The sequence below is a fragment of the Artemia sp. Qi Xiang Cuo genome, chromosome 11 (assembly GCF_049724085.1).
Source record: "Artemia sp. Qi Xiang Cuo chromosome 11, ASM4972408v1, whole genome shotgun sequence".
NCBI lineage: Eukaryota > Metazoa > Arthropoda > Branchiopoda > Anostraca > Artemiidae > Artemia > Artemia sp. Qi Xiang Cuo.
In genome coordinates, this window is record NC_142804.1 from 48125945 (window position 1) to 48146888 (window position 20944).

Genomic DNA, 20944 nt, shown 5'->3' on the forward strand with positions numbered 1-20944 from the left:
TATAACAATATTTACTAACAGAGGATCAAGTTTAAAGTTAACCAGTAGTGAACGAATTAGGGTGGTGTTGTCAACCAGGTCAAAAGCCTTTTGGAAATCAACTAAGACAAGGTTCAGCCAAATATTTGGTTTATCAAGGTTACTTACGATGGTATGCATTAAGTGCACAAGGTAATGGGTGGTAGAAGTTTCCTTTAAGTTACCAAACTGCCGGGTGTCAAAACGCGGACAAATTTTATCCTTAAGCCAGTTACAGAGGAAACCTTCATAAAGTTTGGAAAAAACAGAAGTGAGCATAATGGGGCGAATATTGGCGAAAGTCAGACTGGTGCATTTTTTAGGGACAGTTGTTATAAAACCTTGTTTCCAGCAACTTGGGAATTTACCAAATTTTGTGATGTGGTTGAAAATATTTGATAAAGCCTCAGCAATTTTGTCCGAAAAGGCTTTAATTAAGTCAACTGGGATGTCCAAGGGACAAATACTTGATTTTCTAAGCTTAAGAATTTTATTTATAACATCAGAGGGAGAAATAAAGGGGAAGGAAGAATTGGGAGGAATAGTTGAACTTGAGCCAGTGAAAGAGGGGAGACTTTGCACGATGGAAGCAAGGTACAACTTCAAATCATTAGCAGTCTTATTAGGGGGTTAAGGGAGATGAAAATCAATTTCGGAAGGATAAGCCGGGATAATTTAAGCATCAACAGAAACGGATCACTTTGGTATATATTTACCTTTATAGTGCTATAAAGTATCTTTACAGTACTTTTATAGTACTATATAGTAGTTTCATGGCGCCAAATCGCTGATTTTTCAGTTTTTACTGTCATTTTCACTTGATTTGGGAAAATTGGCTTCAACTTTACCCCCCCCCCCCAAGATTCTGACAAAATTACGCCACTGCAAATAAGATACGTGGCGTTAGATTCTAAGTATTAATTTGAGAACCACTTTAATAGCTACAGTTAATAATAAGACTAATATTTTGGTGAATTACATTTGAAAACGACTCCGAAACATCCTTCACCTAATTTGCTGAGAAGTGTTAAATTTTCTCGCGGCAACCGTGCCACTTGGGAAACGTTTAAATCCTCTGTCTCTTCTATAAGTCCATAGCTAGGATTAAATACACAGTCTTGTGGGTCAACTTTAGCCCCTGAATCAACAGATGTGTTCTAAAAAACATATTAAAAGATGTTAATTGAAAACTCTGTGGCTTACCAAAATATAATTCAAGTCGTATCTAAAGCGGCAGTAATTTTTTTTTTTTTTTTTTTTTTTTTTTTTTTTTTTTGCTGGATTTTACCATACTTATATATGTTTTACCCTATTGTAGCTATCCAGTGGACACTTCATATTTCATATTCACCATGACATAAAGTATTGAAAAGTTCTTCATATGTAGTGTACGTAGGGGGGAGGGCTCTCAGCGTTCTCCAACCAAAAGAAGCAGAATTTTACAACTCCTCTTCCTCTGTTTTCTATATTTCTTGCATAATCCACCTGCCTTTACGGACTTCTGACGGAAATACCTACCACACTTACAATATGTCAGAGCCTCCCTCCGAAGTATATTATCACCTACGTACCTATAATATGCTTTTTGCAAGCCATGAAATGCAAAAGGAAGAAAAATTTGAGGATTTTAGTAAAAATGTCATTTTTTTGAATGTGAGAAATGTTTGTATGTGTTGGATCATATTTATTTTCAATTATATGCTCCTTTCCGATTTATGAGAGCGTAACATTTATGTTGACGCTTTTAGGAAAAAGTATTATGTTTGGTTGTTTTATATTATTAAAATTCACTCCACAAACAGAAAAAAAAAACTTTTTTCTTATATAAAAGTTTGGAATGCTTCAACAGATGAGCGGGAGGCAACAACCCCGTAGTGGCTTTAACTTATGTTTTAACAGGCTAGCTAAGGGGCTATATTGTTTACCGGTTCAAACACAGAAGCAGCTTTTAAAGCGCCATCTTACAATCATTACCGACGCCATCTATACCAACGTTATGTCCAGCAAAAAATTGATATACGTTAGTTATTCACACTAATCATGCCAATTCTCTTTTATAGACAAAAAGTCAGCTTTCTGGCTCTCTGCTTAAAGAAAATTCTGCTTCGTGACCTCGTTTTCGGCTCCAACTACGCAACACGCTCGCCGTACTCGGTAGGACGGGCCATTGGTTCTCGAAAATGGCCTACTTCCCCATCTTTTCTTTTCTTCTGTAATAATAAATTTTAAATTTTCTTACAGGATGCTTCCAGAATTGATGTATAAGAATTGTCACGTTTCAGGCTTCAGTAGTTTAATTGTTACGACTTATATGAGTCCATCTTCTTCTAGAGAAGCTTGTTCATGTATCTCTTCCAGCCAAGATATGGGGGGGGGGTCACAGTTTTCGTAACCCCAAACTAAGTGTTTGTTCTCATCGATAAGTCTGGAAAAATCTGAAAATGATGTCATATTTCAAAATTAGTCCGTCTTCGAATAAAATTTTCCCATCTAAGAAACACAATTTTGAGAACTTACAGTATCAACAAACATCTGTGCTTCTTTCTTCCTTCTTCTTGTTTTCAACCAAAAACCAGAACCAACAATAGATAGAGCAACAAAAGATAATAGTAAAAACACGGCCAAAACGGCAGTTAAACCATCGTGGTCAGTCGTTGCGGTGGAATCTTCTTCCTAGAAATAATAGAAGGAAATAACTTGCATGCAAGCAAGACAGTTACATAACTCAGCAATTATACAAATATTTTACTTGACATTAATCAACCCTTTTTCAGTGAACATTAAGATTAAAGAAATCTATAATAAAATCTTGAAAAAAGGCTTGGTAGGAACGTACGCGAGGGGAGGGCTTCAGAGCCCGCCACCTCTCTGAATTCCAAAATGTTCTGGGATTTCCGGCTACTTCCTATGCAAATTATAAAAAACTTCTGTTATCGAGCTAACCCAAGACACTCCTTGTATTATTCCCCATCCCCCCTAAAAAAAATTCCTGCTAACATGCCTGAAACTTGGGATCCAAAATTGGAAAAAGAAATGTTAAGCTTGTAAACAAATAGCTTTTGTTTCATGAATTGTAATTCACGGTGTTATTTGTAATCTTTTACGCCCATTTTTGACAGAAAATAGAGTAGAAACTCAATTAAGTCCCTGATTAATTTTCAAGTCTCTCGATTAAGCAGCTCGTCCTCGAATGGGTTGGAGGATATCGTAAGGAAAGATTTAAGAGAAATGGGAACTTCTTGTGAGGGTGCAACGAGGGACGCTTCTAAAAAATTGGAATTGGGGAGGAGTGTGCGTAGCTATGTTGGCATCAGGCGGCCAGGTGCTGCAGTGAGTTATTAGTATTAGCAGTAGCGGTTCACGTACATCAAAAGAAACAATGTGAATCCAGGCTGTAGAAAGGGCGTATTCGCAATATATCAGAGTATGGCTAAGGCCATTATGTTGAACTTTTCAGGGATTGACGAGGGAGATATTGAACTAAAGCAAAATACGGTATATGTTTCCAGGTTGTCAAAAGTCCGTATCTGTAGTTTCTCAGGAGAAGGTTTAGATATTAAGTTGAAACTTTCAGGAAAACGTTCAAGGGGATATTGGACCAAATCAAATGACGGTAAGCGCACCCAGGAAGTCAAAATGGGGCATCTGCAATTTCTCCGGAATGACTTAGAGTATTAACTTGAAATTTCAAGGAAAATTAAGGGAAATGTTGAAATAAATCCAAAGACGCTATATACACCCATGTTGTCAAAAAGGTATATATGCAATATTACAGAAAAAGCTAAGGAGATTAAACAGAAACTTCCTAGAAATATTTACGGGGACGTTGGGCGATGAACTGAATCAAAAGAAGATGTATGCATACACTTTGTCAAAAGGGTGTATCCACAATATCTTAGGAACGGCTAATGGTATTAAATTGAAAATTTCAGGGAGATTTGACGTGGATGTTCAATCAAATCAGAAGAAACAATATGTATCCAAGTTGTCAAGATTGCATTTCTGCAATATCTTAGGCCCGGCTAAGGGTATAAATTAATGCCTTAAGAAATGCAGCTGAAACTTTGAGGGAATATTGGTCGTCTGGTGATCTTGTAGATTTTAAAGTTTGACTTGGATGGTCCAAAGGGAGCTTATCGAGCACAACAAATGTTTGGGAAAAAAACTTGTCGTACCGATTCTTAGAATAGGGTTTCATTGACTATGTATGTGAGCGTAAATATTATTGTTTTACATGGCCTAAAATCTTGTTTTTCTTCTTAAAAGTCAATAAAATACAACACAATATGATTCTTATAATTAAACAGTCTATCAATAGTCATTTACATTCAAGGTTGTGGATGGGAGTGGGTACGGCTTCAGCCCAATAGAAGGCCAAACATTATGTGTATTTTCAATCCATTTATTTTAATAATATTCCCCCTCCCCACCCATCCAAAATCCTATCATGTAACTATTCTTAGAACGTGTTGCAAAACTTTTTCCAAAATATAAATAGCAAGCCAAATTCTTAATTGTTAAGCAGAAAAACCAAGTAAAACTTTGCAAATATTTCTTTTATCAAGCAATAAAAATAATTTCAATTAAAAATGAAAACAAATTAAAAAAAAAATTGAATAGAAATTTTCCAAAGAAAAGTAAATACAAACAACAAACAGATTAAAACAAATACAAACAGATTTAAAGTCAAATAATAGTTAAAACTTAAAAGAGCAGAAATCACTGTCGGCGAATAAATAAGACCCAATACAAACAGAAATTAAAACTAATAAGCAAGTCAAACTTAGAACAAACAGAAATTACCTCAAACAGGAGAAATTTTAACACCCCCTGAGTCTTCTAAAGGCGAGAACGTCATTATTCATAGGAATTTCTGTCCGTTTTGGCTCTCGTTGACTCATTAATAGAGATTTTGGTTCACTTCAAGTTTGAATTACTATTTAAATTTATTAATTCTCATTTTTTGCCTAATTTGCCTCTTTACTTTTCTCTGAAAAACATCTTTTTGGGAAAATCTTTTTTAATTATTACATACAAGCGATAGAAATTGTCACAGTGACATATACAATCAACGATAACTTGTCTAGTGACTGAAAACAAAACAATGGTACTTAATAACAACAACAGGTAAAAGTACTGCCTCTTTGTGCGAAATAATAATTTTCAAAACGGCAGACAAAAAATGCAATACTTTGTCCGATGACGGAAAAAAGGATGACACTTTTTGCAGTGATACCCTGTATGGTGACAGCAGAAAACAATGTCACTTTGTGCGATGATACTTTTATAGTCTCCATCTAAACATCGATGGCGTCAAAACAAAGATGTGAACATATGTATGTTCACACCTTGAACATAAAAACTAATCCTTGAACATAAAAACAAAAGTATGTTCAAAAATGTTTGAACTTAAAAACTATTTCTAGTGTGAAACGTATTATTTAAAGTCACATAGGATCCTACAGACAATGCCACCGGCGAGAAAGCAATATCAAATCAAGTTTGAATTATATTTTATTTAATTTTAATTAAAACTTAATTAAAATTAAATTTAGTTTAATTAAATTATTATATATTTAGGTCTGGGAGGGAACCTTTGTAGTATTTATAGTCGTTTTACAGCTCAAAAAAAAAAAAAAAAAAAATTAAGGAAGATAATGGTTCCATAGTATATAAACCTTACCAACATGTTTCCAACATGGAAAGGGGTAGTAGTAAAAGCTTGAGTTGTAGTAAGAAGAAGAAGGGGTATTCAAGAGTGCTTGGGCACCTGAACGCTTACAGCGCCAACGACTTAATAGCTTAAGTAATAGCTTAAGGTGACTCTAAGAACCTGTTTTAATAACGATAAATAACGTTGAGTACCTGAGTATCTAGAAGACGGACGAAGTCTGTTCGCTGTTGATGATGCTGGTCAAGAAAGGTCAAGTTTATGTGCCGAGTGGATTTAATTTCCTTGGCATTGACACTTCTATGAAATGTGTCTACAACTAGAAAAAAAAACTCATTTTACTATTTTTCTTTTCATATAAACTACACCTAAATTTGTTTCTTCTTTTTCACATTAAAATGTTATTTTTCATTCGAAACTAATAAATGTAAATTAACTGAAGCCAATATTTGGCAAAAAAATTGCACACAGCGTAATTATGTTAAAAGCTTATCATTAACAATCCAACTGTGATAACCAAATTTGGAAACATCGATTAACAATCTCAAAGCAGATTTTTATTTGGATTGAGATCTATGGCACAGTTGTAGTCTAGAGATTCAAATCGATATACCAAATCTAATGTCTGCAGTCCCAAGTCGATACATCGACATATCGGTACCGAGTAAGACTATCAGATTGTCATAAATCATAGAAAATTCAATATGAAATCGATGAATTAATTTTTAAATTTAGTCAATGAAAAAATAGTACCACCAGTCAGCCAAAGAATAAGATAGATCCGAACGTTTTATCAACTTAAAAATTTCAATTTCTGATTTAAACTTTTTATTTAAGGTATTATTTGTGTTGATGATGTTATTGTTGAAAGGTTGATTATAAATGTTACTGTAAAAATTTCCATTTTTATCAACTATTCAAACAGTTCAAGCGAGAATCTAATTTTGTGGAGGAAAAAATCTATAATATGGGTGACGAGAAGATCGATCAAGTGGACAGATTAACTTAGCTAGGTAGCATTATTAGTAAAGATGGTGGGTGCAATGAAGAAATTAAAAGTAAAATAGCTAAGGCCAAGTATGTTTTTTAATAGTTTAAAAAAGTTTTGAAGAATGGGAAGATATCTCTGCGAAAAATGATTAGAATATTGAAAACTAATGTGATGACAATAGTCAAACATAGTGACCACTGTTAGATGTTTTCCAGAGGAATTGTCTACGGATTGTTTTGGGTATCCTTCTTACTTTCTCTATATCTAACTATATCAAACAGTAAACTGTACGATAATGTGGTTCTATCCCGCTTTTTACGGCTAAAATGAGAGTGAGGTTAAGATGGCTAGGACACATTCTGCGGATGAAGGATGGCAAATTGTCAAGGATCGTCCTTGTTGGCCAACCACATAGGGCAAATCGAAACACAGGTCGTCCCTGAATGGGGTAGGAGGAGGTTGTAAGGAAACATTTAAGGGAGAGAACTTCTTAAGAGGGGGTAAAAAGGAAGACTTTAAATACAATAGGAGGGAGGAGGTGCGTGCGTAGCTGTGTTGGCCTCAGAGGGCTTGGTGCTGCACTGAGTTCTTAGTAGTTGTAGCATAGGAATTAAAATACGGAAATTGAAACAAACATAGATGAAAAATATAAAAAGGAAAAAAACTCATTCTTTAAATATTTAAAAACCTATAGAAGCAACAAAATCGGTCATAATTCACACTAGAGCTAACCAGTAAATTAAAGTAGATCCATAGAGTTAGAAACAAGAATAGAGACTAAATACTGATAAATTTTACGGTCAGATTTTATTATTAACCCCGAGTAATGTATTTAGAATTGAACTTTTATAATGAAAGGGTACTTGTGTCTTATAGCCACCACACTCAAGTTCTGTCAAGAAGTGAAGTTTGGTTAATGCTAATGAAATAAAACAAAACATGATGAAAATATAATACTTTATCAACAAAATTATGAAAACTACGACAGAATTATGAAAGGGGGCCACCCAGTGACCCAGATCGCATTATATTAAATACGTAACCTAAACTAACCTAACCAAAATACCAACTAAATATTTAATTAAAATATAGCTACAATGTAGTTTCCAACCGAGCCGAAGCTAATATTGTCTGGTATAAAGACCATGAAAACCGGTTACTGTCTCATGTTCGCGATACAAGATCTTGAGTGTGGTGGCTATAAGACACAAGAATAACATAAGAACAATTAAACAGCAACCTGTAAGATTCTGTTCCCTATTTTTCTATTTACTGTACAAGAGAACGCCTGTCAGAAAGTGGCAATACTGACCCTTGTGCAATGCAAAAGAGCTTCAAAGAAGCCAGTCAGTTGAAAGAAGAGCCAGCACGCAATCTTCTTGTTTCAAACTTAGATTATTAGATAATTTCCTATGCCCCTTAAATAGTCATAAAAATTACAGTTTTTGTAATAAGAACAGGGTAAAAGTATATTAGCCCAAAAAAAACGGACAATATTCGGAAATTAAGTTTTTATCCTATTGTGTACAAGAATAGTACACAATATGACTTTTATTTTGCCACAAGAAAGATCACGGATACGTGTTTATTTGTTTGTTTTGTTGTTTCTTATTTGCTTAACTTGCAAAAAAGAGTAACAACAAGAAATTATGAAGAGCCTTACCCCCGAGCTGGATCAATTTATGGCATATTAAAAGCATAGAGCGGGCCACAGTCCTCTTGAGGCAGCATACAATGTCCGAGGGGAGGTAAGAATTAAAAGAAAACAAAAACAAAGAGTAGATAAAATATACGAAAAACATAAAAAACACAGAAAACCCAAAATAATGCCGTGAAGTTCTTAAAGGCCCATTGATACCGACATTTCACTAATACTGAGATTTATCTAGCACTATTTTAACCAATCAGATTTTTCAAAGAATTTTCTGATTGGTTGAAAATGTCAATGAAAATTCTAATTGTCTCAAATTAGCGCGAGCTAAATCTTTGCATTAGTAAAATTTATTGTGAATCGGCGTAATTTTTTAGGTGGAATTTGGATTTAAAGGCCTATCCTGCCGCTAGATCGGCTAGATCTGTTCCAAAACTTTGAAATACTAAAGACGTTCAGTAAAAGAATTAACCTTTTGACCAAATCCCTAAAAACTGAAATATATCCAAACTATAATTTTGAGGTGAATGGTACTTACTTTTGAAGGGTTAATCTAAACTATAGTCAAAGCTATACCCAGTAATTAAATCCTAAAAAAGCGCGTCATACGGTACTGAGGTTTTACTCAATATTTTAGAAAGTTGGCCAAAAATATGCCAAAAAACATTTTAATTTTACAATATCTTACAGCTTGTGATAAGGTTCTTTCGAATCAATTAGACTTATAGCCATAGTCGTGGAAAGCATTTAGCAGCCAGGGTGACAAGCTTCTGACAATGGGGATTTTATTCAATTGTTTGGCATTTCAGCCAAAAGTGTGTTGTTAAGTGCGATCTGTTTTAAAAGAAATTAAAAAATAAATTATATTTGCAACTTACCAACGCGTCTTGGACATGATCCATCTGGAAGAGGTGGCGAATGATCATGAGGGCATACGCAAACAGCTGTTGAATTCGGTAAAACCAAACATGCTGCTTCATCTCCACACTTTTTTTTGGTGCATAATGATGCTATTAATAAATTATACTTGAAAATACTTAAACACATACATAATAATAAAAACAAACTAAAATAAAGCTTCAATAAACAGAGAGCCTAGTCGAGGTGTTCTTTGTCTCACAATACATGCAAAGTATGCTAAAGTTTTAAACTACTTTAACATTGCTTCTCATTCAAATTTAGCGGCCCTTGCGTTTCAGGCGTTCTTAACGAATTGGGACAAAAAATCAAACAGTCAAAACTTATGTTCGAATTAAGTTTTAATGTTACTCCTTACTTTCAGTTGAAAAGAGCTTTTTTTAATATTTAATTTCTGACCATTTTTCAAATCATGCCGGGAAATCCCCCCTCCCCCCCCCCGTTTAAAATTTCCCTTGGAAAATTAACCCCAAAAACTCTCCTCCCACAGAAAATTCTTCCAGTCAAAAACCCTCCCCCACAGAAATCCCCCCTTAAAAAAGTCATATGTTCTCAATAACAAGTACTATAGGTGAACAATGGGCAAATTGCATAACTCACAGCTTTTTCCCCACGCATTACGGGGGTCATGGCACCCTCAAAGGCACAGTTATTGGATCCATCAACTATGCTGAAATCAAATGGCTATCTTAAAATTTGATCGAATGTCATTAGGGAAAAAAGTGATGTGGGAGGGGGGCTAGTTGCCGTCCAATAATTTTGGTCACTTAAAAAGGGCACTATAACTTTTGAGTTCTGTTCAAATGAGCCCTCCCCTGATCATTTAGGACCATTGGTTCAATACGATCACCCCTCGAAAAAAAAATAAACACATATCCCCGATCTTTCTCCTGGCGAAAAATACAAGATTCCACATTTTTAAGATAAGAGCTTAAAACCTCTATAACAAGGTTCTCTGATATGCTGGATCTGATGATCTAGATTTCATTAAGATCACTCGACTTTATGGAGGGTTTTCCCCCTTTTTCGAAAATCAGGCAAATTTTCTTCGGCTCATAGCTTTTGATGGGTAGCATTAAACTTAGTGATTTTTATGTATTGGGTGTATATATATATATATATATATATATATATATATATATATATATATATATATATATATATATATATATATATATATATATATATATATATATATATATATATATATATATATATATATATATATATATATATATATATATATATATATATATATATATATATATATATATATATATATATATATATATATATATATATATATATATATATATATATATATATATATATATATATATATATATATATATGGGAACTTAAATATTTGGGCTTCCCAAAGAGTTGGAAAGTCAATCCTTTTGTCGTACCTACTGTTATCAGAATTCCGATTTTTAGAGTTTCGGCTACTATTGGGCTGAGTCGCACTTTAGTTACAGTTCATTAACACAAACTGTTTAATTGTTGAAAATGTTAGCAAGTACAAACTAGCTGAAATAATTGTACTAATAAATTAGGTTACAATTGAAATTTGAGGAGATTTACCGTTGCAGGAACTACCCAGCATTATTAATACTACTATTCTTACAACAGCCAGTGTTACCACTGCTAGTCATACGATGAATACTCTTACCACGATCAATTTCTACCATGAAAGTTTCTACTACGGCTTGAGTACAATTAAATCTAAATTAGAGACAATTTTACCAATCTAAATTACAAAACAAAGTCTTTCTATAAAGAGTAAATTTAGAATTTCGAACGAACAGCATTGAGCTTATATAAGATCAAACAGTTCGTGTAAAGAACTGTGAGTAAGGAGTGACGCGGCTCAATAGTAACCGAAACTCTAAAAACTGAGTTTTGATGACAATAGATATTTCAGAAGAATCAAATTTTTGTGCTGATTCTATTAAGTTTAATGTTACCCATCGAAAGTTAAGAGCATGAGAGAATTTACCCTTTTGAAAAGAGGGGGTAAACAATCCCAAAAAATCTTAAAGTAATTTTAATGAAAATAACACCATCAGATTCAGCATATAAAGAGATCTCTACTGTAGAGGTTTCAAGCTCCTATATTGCCCTAAGAGAATATAGAGAGCCTTACTCCCGAGCTGAATCAATTTATGGCATATTATAAACCTAGAACGGGCCAAAGTCCTTTTGAGGCAGAATACAATGTCCGGAGGGACGGCAGAATTTGAAAAAAATGTAGATAAAATACACGAGAAAAGTGAAAAAACACAAAAAAACAAAAATAATACTGTGAATCTCTTAAAGATCCATTCACAACGACTTTTCACTAATACCCAGATTTAACTAGCACTTATTTTAACCAATCAGATTTTTCAAAGAACTTTCTGATTGGTTAAAAATGTCAATGAAAAATTCTGATTGGCTCAAATTAGGGCGAACTAAATCTGGGCGTCAGTAACATTTCATTGTTAATGGGCGTTAAGTTTCTGGGGGAAATTCTGATTTAAGGACCTATCCTGTCACTAGATCTATTCCAAAACTTCGAAATACTAAAAACATTCAGTAAAAGAATTTTAAATTCAATAAAAGAATTTACATTCAGTAAAAGAGTTTTGATAACAATAGACATTTCAAAAGAATCAAATTGTTATCCTGATTCCAAATATATAAAGTTTATGAAGTTTAATGTACCCACCAAAAAATACGAAGCCGAGAAAATTTACCCAATTTTCGAAAAGGGGGGAAACAACACCAAAAAGTCCCGCAGTCTTAATGAAAATCCCACCATCAGCTTCAGCATATCAGATATCTCTACTGTAGAGGTTTTGAGCTCCTACACACAAAAATGTGATCACGGATGCGTGTTTATTTCTTCTTTTTTTTGACTTAACCCATTAAACACCAATGTTCCCATTTAGGAACAGACAAGTCTGGATTTTTTTCTGGTTGTATAGCCAGTAGAAGAGTAAATTTTTGCTCACCATAGTTTTTTCCGATGGCAAAAGTGTTAATACAATTTTTCTGATCTCCAATATTCTAATGTAAGTTTTTTTTTGTAAATTGTCAAAAAAGGCCAATTTTTTCAGTTTTAGTAAGGCTGGTAAGGGATGTGTTTTAGTCATCAAAAAGAAAAAGGATGGTAAAGGACTTTTATTTTTTAGGTAGCTTTGATCTCATTTTTCATTTCTATGGAGCGCAACGGCAGAAAAGAAACAGTTCTGATAGTACTAGTTAGTGCTACTTTTTTTTGTTCCCAAATGGGAACATTGGTCAGAACCTGCCTACCTGCACTGCTGTTCGACTTTGGAGCGTTGATATTTTGAAATTTATAAGTTCCGAATGCTGGTTATAGGAGTTAAAGTGCAGTCCAGCAACTTATTTAGCGATGTTTAGGGACTTGCCCTCGGTACGAAGTTGAAAACCCGTTTCTTTCTAGATGAAGAATACAACCTGTCTCTCTGTAAAAGAAGCCCTTGCTATCTTAGATCAACTTTCTGATGCGGAGTGATGGTGAAACTATTGAAGTTGCTGTGATTCCTCCCAACCCAGACCCTGTTAGCGACGAGGAGCAAGGAGATTAGGACGATCTTCTAAACATGGAGTGTTTGCCACCCGTTGTCGCTGGTACTTTGGAAGTCCAAGTCTTCTTTTGGAGGTTCAAACACTAGGGAAGATGGAGCTAGTCCTTCTAGTTCAGAAGAAGACGTTCCTTTAAGCCTGACGACAAGGAAAGGGGGAAGAAAACCTGCAAATAAAACGACAACGAAAGCCCATGTCTCTGCAGAAAATCAAAAGGCAGGACCGATTGATCATGAGCATATCCCAAAACTAGACAACGAGCAGGTGGAACTCCTAGGAAAATCTGAATTTGAAATTTTTTGTGAATTTTATGACGGAGATATCCGAGCACAAATAATTCATGAAACTATAATTTCTCAATTACTTGGGCCAAGTAATTGAGAGACAAATGTTTACATGGCTGCGGCACGGGTAAATGCCGGGAGTAAACATGACTCTCTTATTGGACACATACTTGTCAGGTTAGTTTTTGAAAAGGCATGCCTGCCCAGAGTCTCAGGCATGTTGACCAATAATTTAAAATTGACATAGGACCGTTAGATTGCCTGGAATGATAGGCAAACAAGGCAAGCCCACCTGTGGTCTTAAGAAGGTTGACCAAGGATTTAGAATTGACATAGGACCATTAATTTGCTTGAAATAATAGGCATATATAACAGGAATAATTTGAGGGGGGTTGCAGAATAAGAAGCTTTTTAAAAGTTCTAAGAAACTTGTTTTTTTATTTAATCTCAAAATTAAAATGAACAGAAATTGTTATAAAGAACGAAGTTAAATTTCAAATGGAGCGACAATACGATGAATGAAGTGTGGTGTTGGCGCACGGTTCAAACCTACCGAAAAGCTAGCGTCGTTTGCATTTTAAGAAACTAAAATCCATTTTTAAAAGTTTTCCGTTGGGATTTTAGTATTAAAAACAAATCTAAGTACTGTTCAAACTTCCATTAAATTTGTACTTCAATATCATTATATTTGTAACATTCATTTTAGTTTTACTAGTCTAATATACAAGTAATCAATGTTTTCTTTTCTTTAAATCAATTCCTTACGAACCTACAAAACATCCATGGCCTAAACAAAACTTTCAATTCAAGAATTTTTTTTTAATTTTCAATAAACCGCAAATGACACCCTAGCAACTACTTATAACCTATAATCTATCCCTTTTGAATCGCCGCGGCCAAATCAGGAGGGGGGGGTTAGGATCGCCAGAGTCTGTGAGTGTATTCGAAATCTTATATAAAAGCCAATGAGATTTAATGTGAACCGGTGCTATATTGTGAAGAACAATGGGGCACAGATCATCTAGGCTTCAAGTAGCATTTATTTCAAATAATTTACATAAGAAAATACTAGGTAACATTTGCATGTGGTTTACGTAATCAAAGTAAATTAAGGAGTATTTTGCAAGAAACGAACGTCTTTTCAAATGTACAAACTAAGTTTTTGTTCAAGTCGTAAGAAGTTTTTCGTTTATTTCGTAAGAAAAAAAATAACAGAGTCGCCTCTTCTGATTTAGGATAATAGGGAATCCAAACGATGCAAAACCAAACCGAAACTTCTACAATTTATGTATGGTTGCAGATCAATATAATCATACAGCTTATAAGAAAGCGGGACACTTGTGCATTATATCCTACACAGCGCTATAGACTATACAAGGAAATACTACAGGAAACCAGTCAAACGGGTGCTTGCAGTGGATAAATGGATCGCAAAGCGTGATTTCTTATTGCGTTTACAATATTTAATCTGTTGTTTTTTGGGATTTAGGGGGGGAAGGTACCTAGGTTAGGTTGCGTATTTAATATAGGACTATGCTATGCTTCCCCCTCCCCTAATTTGCAAATACATAGTCCAAACTTGTTTCTAAACTATTATATTTTCATCCCACTTTATTTTATTCCATTAACATTAACCAAACTTGACTTCTTTTGTGTAAAGGATATAATGCACAAGTAGCGAAAGCGACATCAAATGGTAAGGAGCCAAACCAATTGAAATCCAATTTAAAACATAGCAGTGTGCTGCAATGCAAATAACACTAATACTAATCAATGACTATCCAAAAACTAGAATATTAAATCGGCTTTTACTTCGTATTTAAGTGATGGATGAAACTAGATCTGAGCCAAAGGAATTAAACCCGAATCCTGTGAGTTTAAATAATGACAAAGGAATTAAGAGACTATCCTATATGCCTGATGTATGCTTGAGGAAATTTAATATGCTACTTAATAGAGACACAAAGAATGGTTGTTCTCTAGTAAATTCAAGAATTTCAATTTCCGGTCGTAGTTCAATTTGATTCTTATCTTTTCTATAAATAAGTCTTTTTGGCATGTGAACTGCTCTTTCAACGGACTCCTGGAGATAACGACTATATGGGACGGGCAAGTAGGCTTGACGGAGGGGCAGGTTTGACGGGGCCGCCAAGCTCTTGAGAATCCTATAAGCAGGCGAATGTTACGAAAAATAAAGACGTTAAGAAGAATAAGGACAAACTCGCAAAAATAGACCTTGAGAAGGTACTGATGTCTTTTCTTACACACCTTGTAAAAACATGGAAATTTTATTTCTTTCTTTTATGTATGTAAATTCTTTCACATAGAGTGGCAAAATTTGGAGTGTTGTCCATAATGCTCAAAGTGAGTCTAAATGTTAACAGTGACACCAATCAGGGAGGAAAGATAGGGGGACAGCTCACTCTAGATTTCAAAATAAAATCGATACTTTCTTTTAAAAACATCCAGTGTCCCCCCCCCCATTGAATTTGAAAATTAACTTTCCTTTTATCTAAATTAAAAAAACTGAAACAAAATCCAGCGCCCTCCCCTGAATTTTCGTGTGCTCATCTAGAGAATTATAAGTAGGTCAATTGAATTTAATCTGAATAAGATACCTTTAGATAAACTCTTCGAGCTGAGGAGAACAAAATATCGCAAAGTCTGCTTTAGACAAGGTGTCACCCATTGTCGAAGATTTTGCACACCTTATGCGTGGCAGAAATACGCCACACATCGTAGGAAATAAACAATACCGGGCACGAAGAAGCATGTTGTCGCAAAAGTCTGCTCCGTGCGACAGAACAAGTTCCCCTCAAAGATGTAGACTAACAGCAGATGATAGAGAGAGTGCAGCCCCTTGGATACTGATGGATTTCAATTTCTTCAACATTCGCTGGAAGATCGTCCAAAATCAAAGGAAATTTCTGGCAGTACTCATGTTTTTGAGTTAAATGCACAGACTGAGGTTATCATCCATGGTTGATCGATTAGTGAAGCCATTGAAAGCATTAGGTATAACCGTTCTGATTTCGTCCAATGTCAAACTCATCGTGTACAAGCAATTTTCCCTCTAACCTAGTGACTTCCGATTCAAAACACATTATAAACAAAAAAATCGCGAAGAAAGGAAGAAAACGAGGACAATTAAGAGCCAGTGAAAAAATTGAAAAACCACGCAAATATTTCGGTCAAGACCTCCGCTTGACCGTCCTCAGTGCAAATAATTTCTGAGACCACACTGGCTAATCATGATAAACAAAAAATCGCGAAGAAAGGAAGAAAACGAGGACAGAAATTATTTGCACTGAGGACGGTCAAGCGGAGGTCTTGACCGAAATATTTGCGTGGTTTTTCAATTTTTTCACTGGCTGTTTATTGTCCTCGTTTTCTTCCTTTTTTCGCGATTTTTTGTTTATCATGATTAGCCAGTGTGGTCTCAGAAATTATTTAAAACACATTATTTCCACCATAATATGAAAATAACAGCAAATGTTCATCAGCATTGCGTGACTCAATAATTTACGAATCTGAGTCAGGATCATTACAACGAATGACAAAAAAAACTCTTTAGAATCAAAATTGGTACATATGAAACGGTTTTGTATCTAATCTTTGCAGGAAAAATATAAACAAATTAGCTATATTGCTTCCAGCTATTTCTTTCCTATATAAGAAAAAAAAACTAAGGAGACATTATCTGACATATTCAAAAGACCATATTTTTAATTCTATTTTCAAACCAACCTTCATCTTCTATCATTTAGTAACGAACGTGTTTTGATCTTGGACGGCCGTGTGAGAAACGCATAAATTTTGTTTATCTTCCTTATTTTCTGTTTCAAATTGATCATAATAAATATGGTGGCAGACGTTTACACCCCCCCCCCCCCGGAAAATATCCCCTCCTCCACGGAAAACACTCCCAGTGGAAAATAAGGCTATCCCAATTTGAGGATTTTATTTGAGTTTTTTTTCCGTAAGGGGAAGAAATTTTGGTATTTGTGTATTATGCGCCACTCGATCAAGCTTACGCTGTGTAAAGTTTGAGAACATACCGGTTTTTTCGTTACTTTAGAAATAAATTTAAACAACAGATTTGCACATTGGTGGGGGGATGGGGGTGGGGTTAAGTATAGCGGGTCTGCATGCAAAATGTGTTTGGTACAATTATTCTGCATATGAGATAGATAGATAGATAAGTGTATTTTAAAGCCAAATATGCGGCCATGAACACAGTAAAATAACATAAATGAAAGGCACAAATAACATAATCTTTGATCAGTGATCATCATAAGACACTTAGATGAAACACTACGCTAACCTAATAATAGTACATAGTACTTAATACTTGGAGAAACGGTCATTGAAAAAAAAAACACTTAACACTTAGAAAAAACACTTAAAGGACACAACTTTACATTTACTTTATACAGGGATTTTTTTTTTCAGTTAACAAAATTTCCAGATGCATCGCTATTTTTCTTTAATTTTTTAGTGGCCAAATACATAAAAAGAATTGATTTCTGGCTTCAAAATTTCCAAATACTCCCCCCCCCCCCTTATGTGCAAATATATAGCCCGAATTATATGTTTCCCGTACATTATGTCACTTGTCTTTGTCTTGTCTCGCGCTAGACTTAAAAAAAAAACTAACAAAGAAAACCGGTTTGTTCTCGAGTTTTACGCAGCGTAAACTTGAGTGAGTGGCCCATAATACACGAGCACCAAAACTCCTTCCCCCCACCAGAAATTAAAGAAATAAAACTCAAATAAAATTCTCAAATTTGGAAAGCCCTATTCTCCACGGGGGGTTATTTTCTGGGGGGGGGGGGGTATTTACACGGGGGGTATTTTCCGCGGGGGATATTTTCCACAGAGGGTGGAAAATACACCCACGGGTTTTAATGATATTTATGGCTATTATAAAGTAGTGTTGCCTATGATATTGCTTATATGTCCTTTTGAAAACCTGCATACATACAGTTTTTTCGTTTAATTGAAACTCCTCCTAAACGTTCCCTAAAAGCTTCACCTTAATATCCTTAGCGTCATTAGTTAAGCTAACTGTAGTGGTAGTATTAAAAGTATACTCATAGTGCCTTCTGCCTAGCTCAAAATCCCCAAATCCTCCACAACTTATCTTTAAATGTCTAACTTGATAATATAAGTTGTTGTTGAGATATTGCTTTATCACCTTCCTAAAAGTCCACGTACTTAGAGTTTACTGTGATTTATTTTAATAGCCGTCTAAATATTCCTTAAAAACTTTACCTTAATACTGAAGTTTTCAGCTTAATACCATCAACCGTTCCTGTACCCACCCCCCACCCCCCTTGCGGAACCCCCCCCTTGGAAAAGAAGGCTTTCCAAATTTGATAATTTTATTTGAGTTTTGTGTTTTTAATTTCCGTAGGGGGAAGGAATTTTGGTACTTGTGTATTACGGGCGACTCACTCAAGTTTACTCTGTGTAAAACTCGAGAACAAACCGGTTTCTTCGTTAGTTTTTTCAGCTTAGCACGAGACAAGACAAAAACAAGTGACAGAATATACGGCAAATATATAATTTAGGCTATATATTTGCACATAAGGGGGGGGAGGGAGTAAGTATTTGGACAGTTTGAAGTCAGAAAACAATTCTTTGTAGGTATATGGCCACTAAAAATTACAGAAGAATATCGCGGTATCTCGAAATTTTATTAACTAACAAACAAAAAAAAAAAAAAAAAAAAAAAAAAAAATCCAGCATAAAGTAAATGTAAGTAAATGTGTAATGTTTCATTTAAGTGCTTTTTCCAGGGGTTAAATTTTTTTTTTCAATGACCGTTTTTACAACTATTAAGTACTAATATTAGATTAATATAGTGTTTCATTTAAGTTTTTTATGATGATCGCTGATCAAAGTTTATCTTATTTGTGCCTTTCATTTATGTTATATTACTGCGTTCATGGCCGTATATGTGGCTTTAAAATACACTTATCCATCTATCTATCTAATAAGCAGAGTAATTGTACCAAACACATTTTTGCATGCAGACCCGCTATACCTTACCCCCCCCCCCCTAATATGCAAATCAATAGCCCAAAATTCATTATAAAGTAACGAAGAAACTAACGAAAAAACTGGTATGTTCTCGAATTTTACAAAGCGTGTACCAAAATTCCTTCCCCCTATGGAAACTAAAAAAATAAAACTCAAATAAAATTCTCAAATTTGGAACACCTTATTTTCCACGGGGGGGGGGGGGGGGGGGTGGAAGGGTATTTTCCGGGAGGTATTTTTTGCGGGGGTATTTTCAGCGGGGATAGTTTCCGGGGGTATTTTCCGGGGGGGGGGGGTAATCGCCAGGGGGTTAACGTCTAGAACCAATAAATATACCGGAAGTAAAGAACCACATATACCAAAAGTAACTCGAAAAAAAGGAAATAATAATACTTGTACAGCTAATTTATAGCACAAGTTTGGGCTTTTCTCTCTCTCGGTGCTTCAAAAATAAAACACACTGAAGTATGACAAAACATTAGCTTTTTTTACCGCAATACTTCGAGAATAAGATTACTTATTTATTCAAATTTATATTCAAAGTTAAAATTTTCAGTTCAAACGTTTCGAAAGGCAATAAAAAATAGCTATTTTCAATTGCCTCTAAGCGCTGCACTGTAAAATGTTATCAGAACAGCTTTAGTCAAGCTTCAGAGTAACGAATGGAGGGGTTGAGGAGGCAGCAGCATTCCTCGTATATATGATTATTTCTGAGTATTGTAAGTTTTAATATCTAAAGTTTCATTTGAAGAAAAAACTTGCTTTATGACCATCTTGTCCCGAAATCCCAGCACTACCTAATTTTGTCCCGATTTCCGAACTTCATTGGAAGAAGGGTCTAACTAAGGAATTTCTTATCCCAACAAGACCCACTTTTGTCCTGACTTTATAAAACAGCGAATATAATTGTACTTAAAGAACAAAACTGCAGTCACACTGTTGATCCAAACCAACACTTGTGAATGGTCCGTGTTTTTTCATGGGTTTTAAGGGCACACTTGTGCTACAGAAGTGGAACATTGAAATGGCGATAACATGGCACGAAAAGCTTAACGTGTCACAAGTATGTTCAACTAGTATATGGTTGCCATCCGTACTTATGTATCGGGACAGTCACTACTATGGGCCTTTTTCTCCAAACAAGACCCCACTTTTTTCCGCTAAAAAAAAAAAAAAAAAAAAAAAAAAAAAAAAAAAAACTATTAAGAGATGAGCTCAGGTACTGTACGCCACTGTGGAAAAAATGTCGCCCCGGGTGCAGAAATTTTAGGGGCGTAAAATTTCAAAAAAATAATCTTGGTCTGAAAACTTTTTGCGAGACAGATGGGGGGACGCACTAATCAAGAATTTTCTCCTGGCGCAAGAGAGTCCAGTACCGCCACTGCTGACTTACGTTGACTTTTATAGCGGCCTAAAATGTAAAAAAAGAACACTTGATGAAAAAAGTGAATCCGCCTGAAAATTATGGTGTACCAACTACTTCTACCACAAAAAGTTCCGAGTAGTTGTTTTCTAAATAAAAATAGTTTTATTAAATTCATGTTTGACTTCATTCTCATTCTCAGAGTGTTATGACGAGATCCCAGATATAGATTGTTATAATGCAGTTCGAGAATAAGAGTTCTGAGACTCTAAGCTAATACACTTAGTAAAATAACAGCGAAGCTATCTTTCTAAACGGGAGTATTAGCTTCGAAAAGTGTGATAAGTCATTACCAGGTAAGTTTGCACGGTCAGTGAGCATATAGGGGAATCGGGGGATATCCTTAAAC

The 20944-nt window shown here is 34.9% G+C and overlaps 1 protein-coding gene across 2 annotated transcripts in view; it reads right to left on the reverse strand.

Annotated features, from left to right (window-relative positions):
* LOC148947071 (tyrosine-protein kinase transmembrane receptor Ror-like) overlaps positions 1-9435 on the reverse strand; it is a 42218-nt gene extending 32783 nt beyond the window's left edge. The window contains exons 1-4 of one of the 2 annotated variants that reach the window (XM_089097246.1): positions 9210-9435; positions 5884-6008; positions 2536-2691; positions 998-1175 (exon numbers count right to left, since the gene is read on the reverse strand). In XM_089097246.1, the coding sequence (XP_088953372.1) occupies positions 998-1175; positions 2536-2691; positions 5884-6008; positions 9210-9378 (628 nt within the window). In that variant the 5' untranslated portion in view covers positions 9379-9435. Of the gene's footprint in view, positions 1-997; positions 1176-2535; positions 2692-5883; positions 6009-9209 lie in introns of those variants that run through there. The other variant, XM_089097245.1, reaches the window with a different exon arrangement.
* Between the last annotated feature and the right edge of the window lie 11509 nt (positions 9436-20944).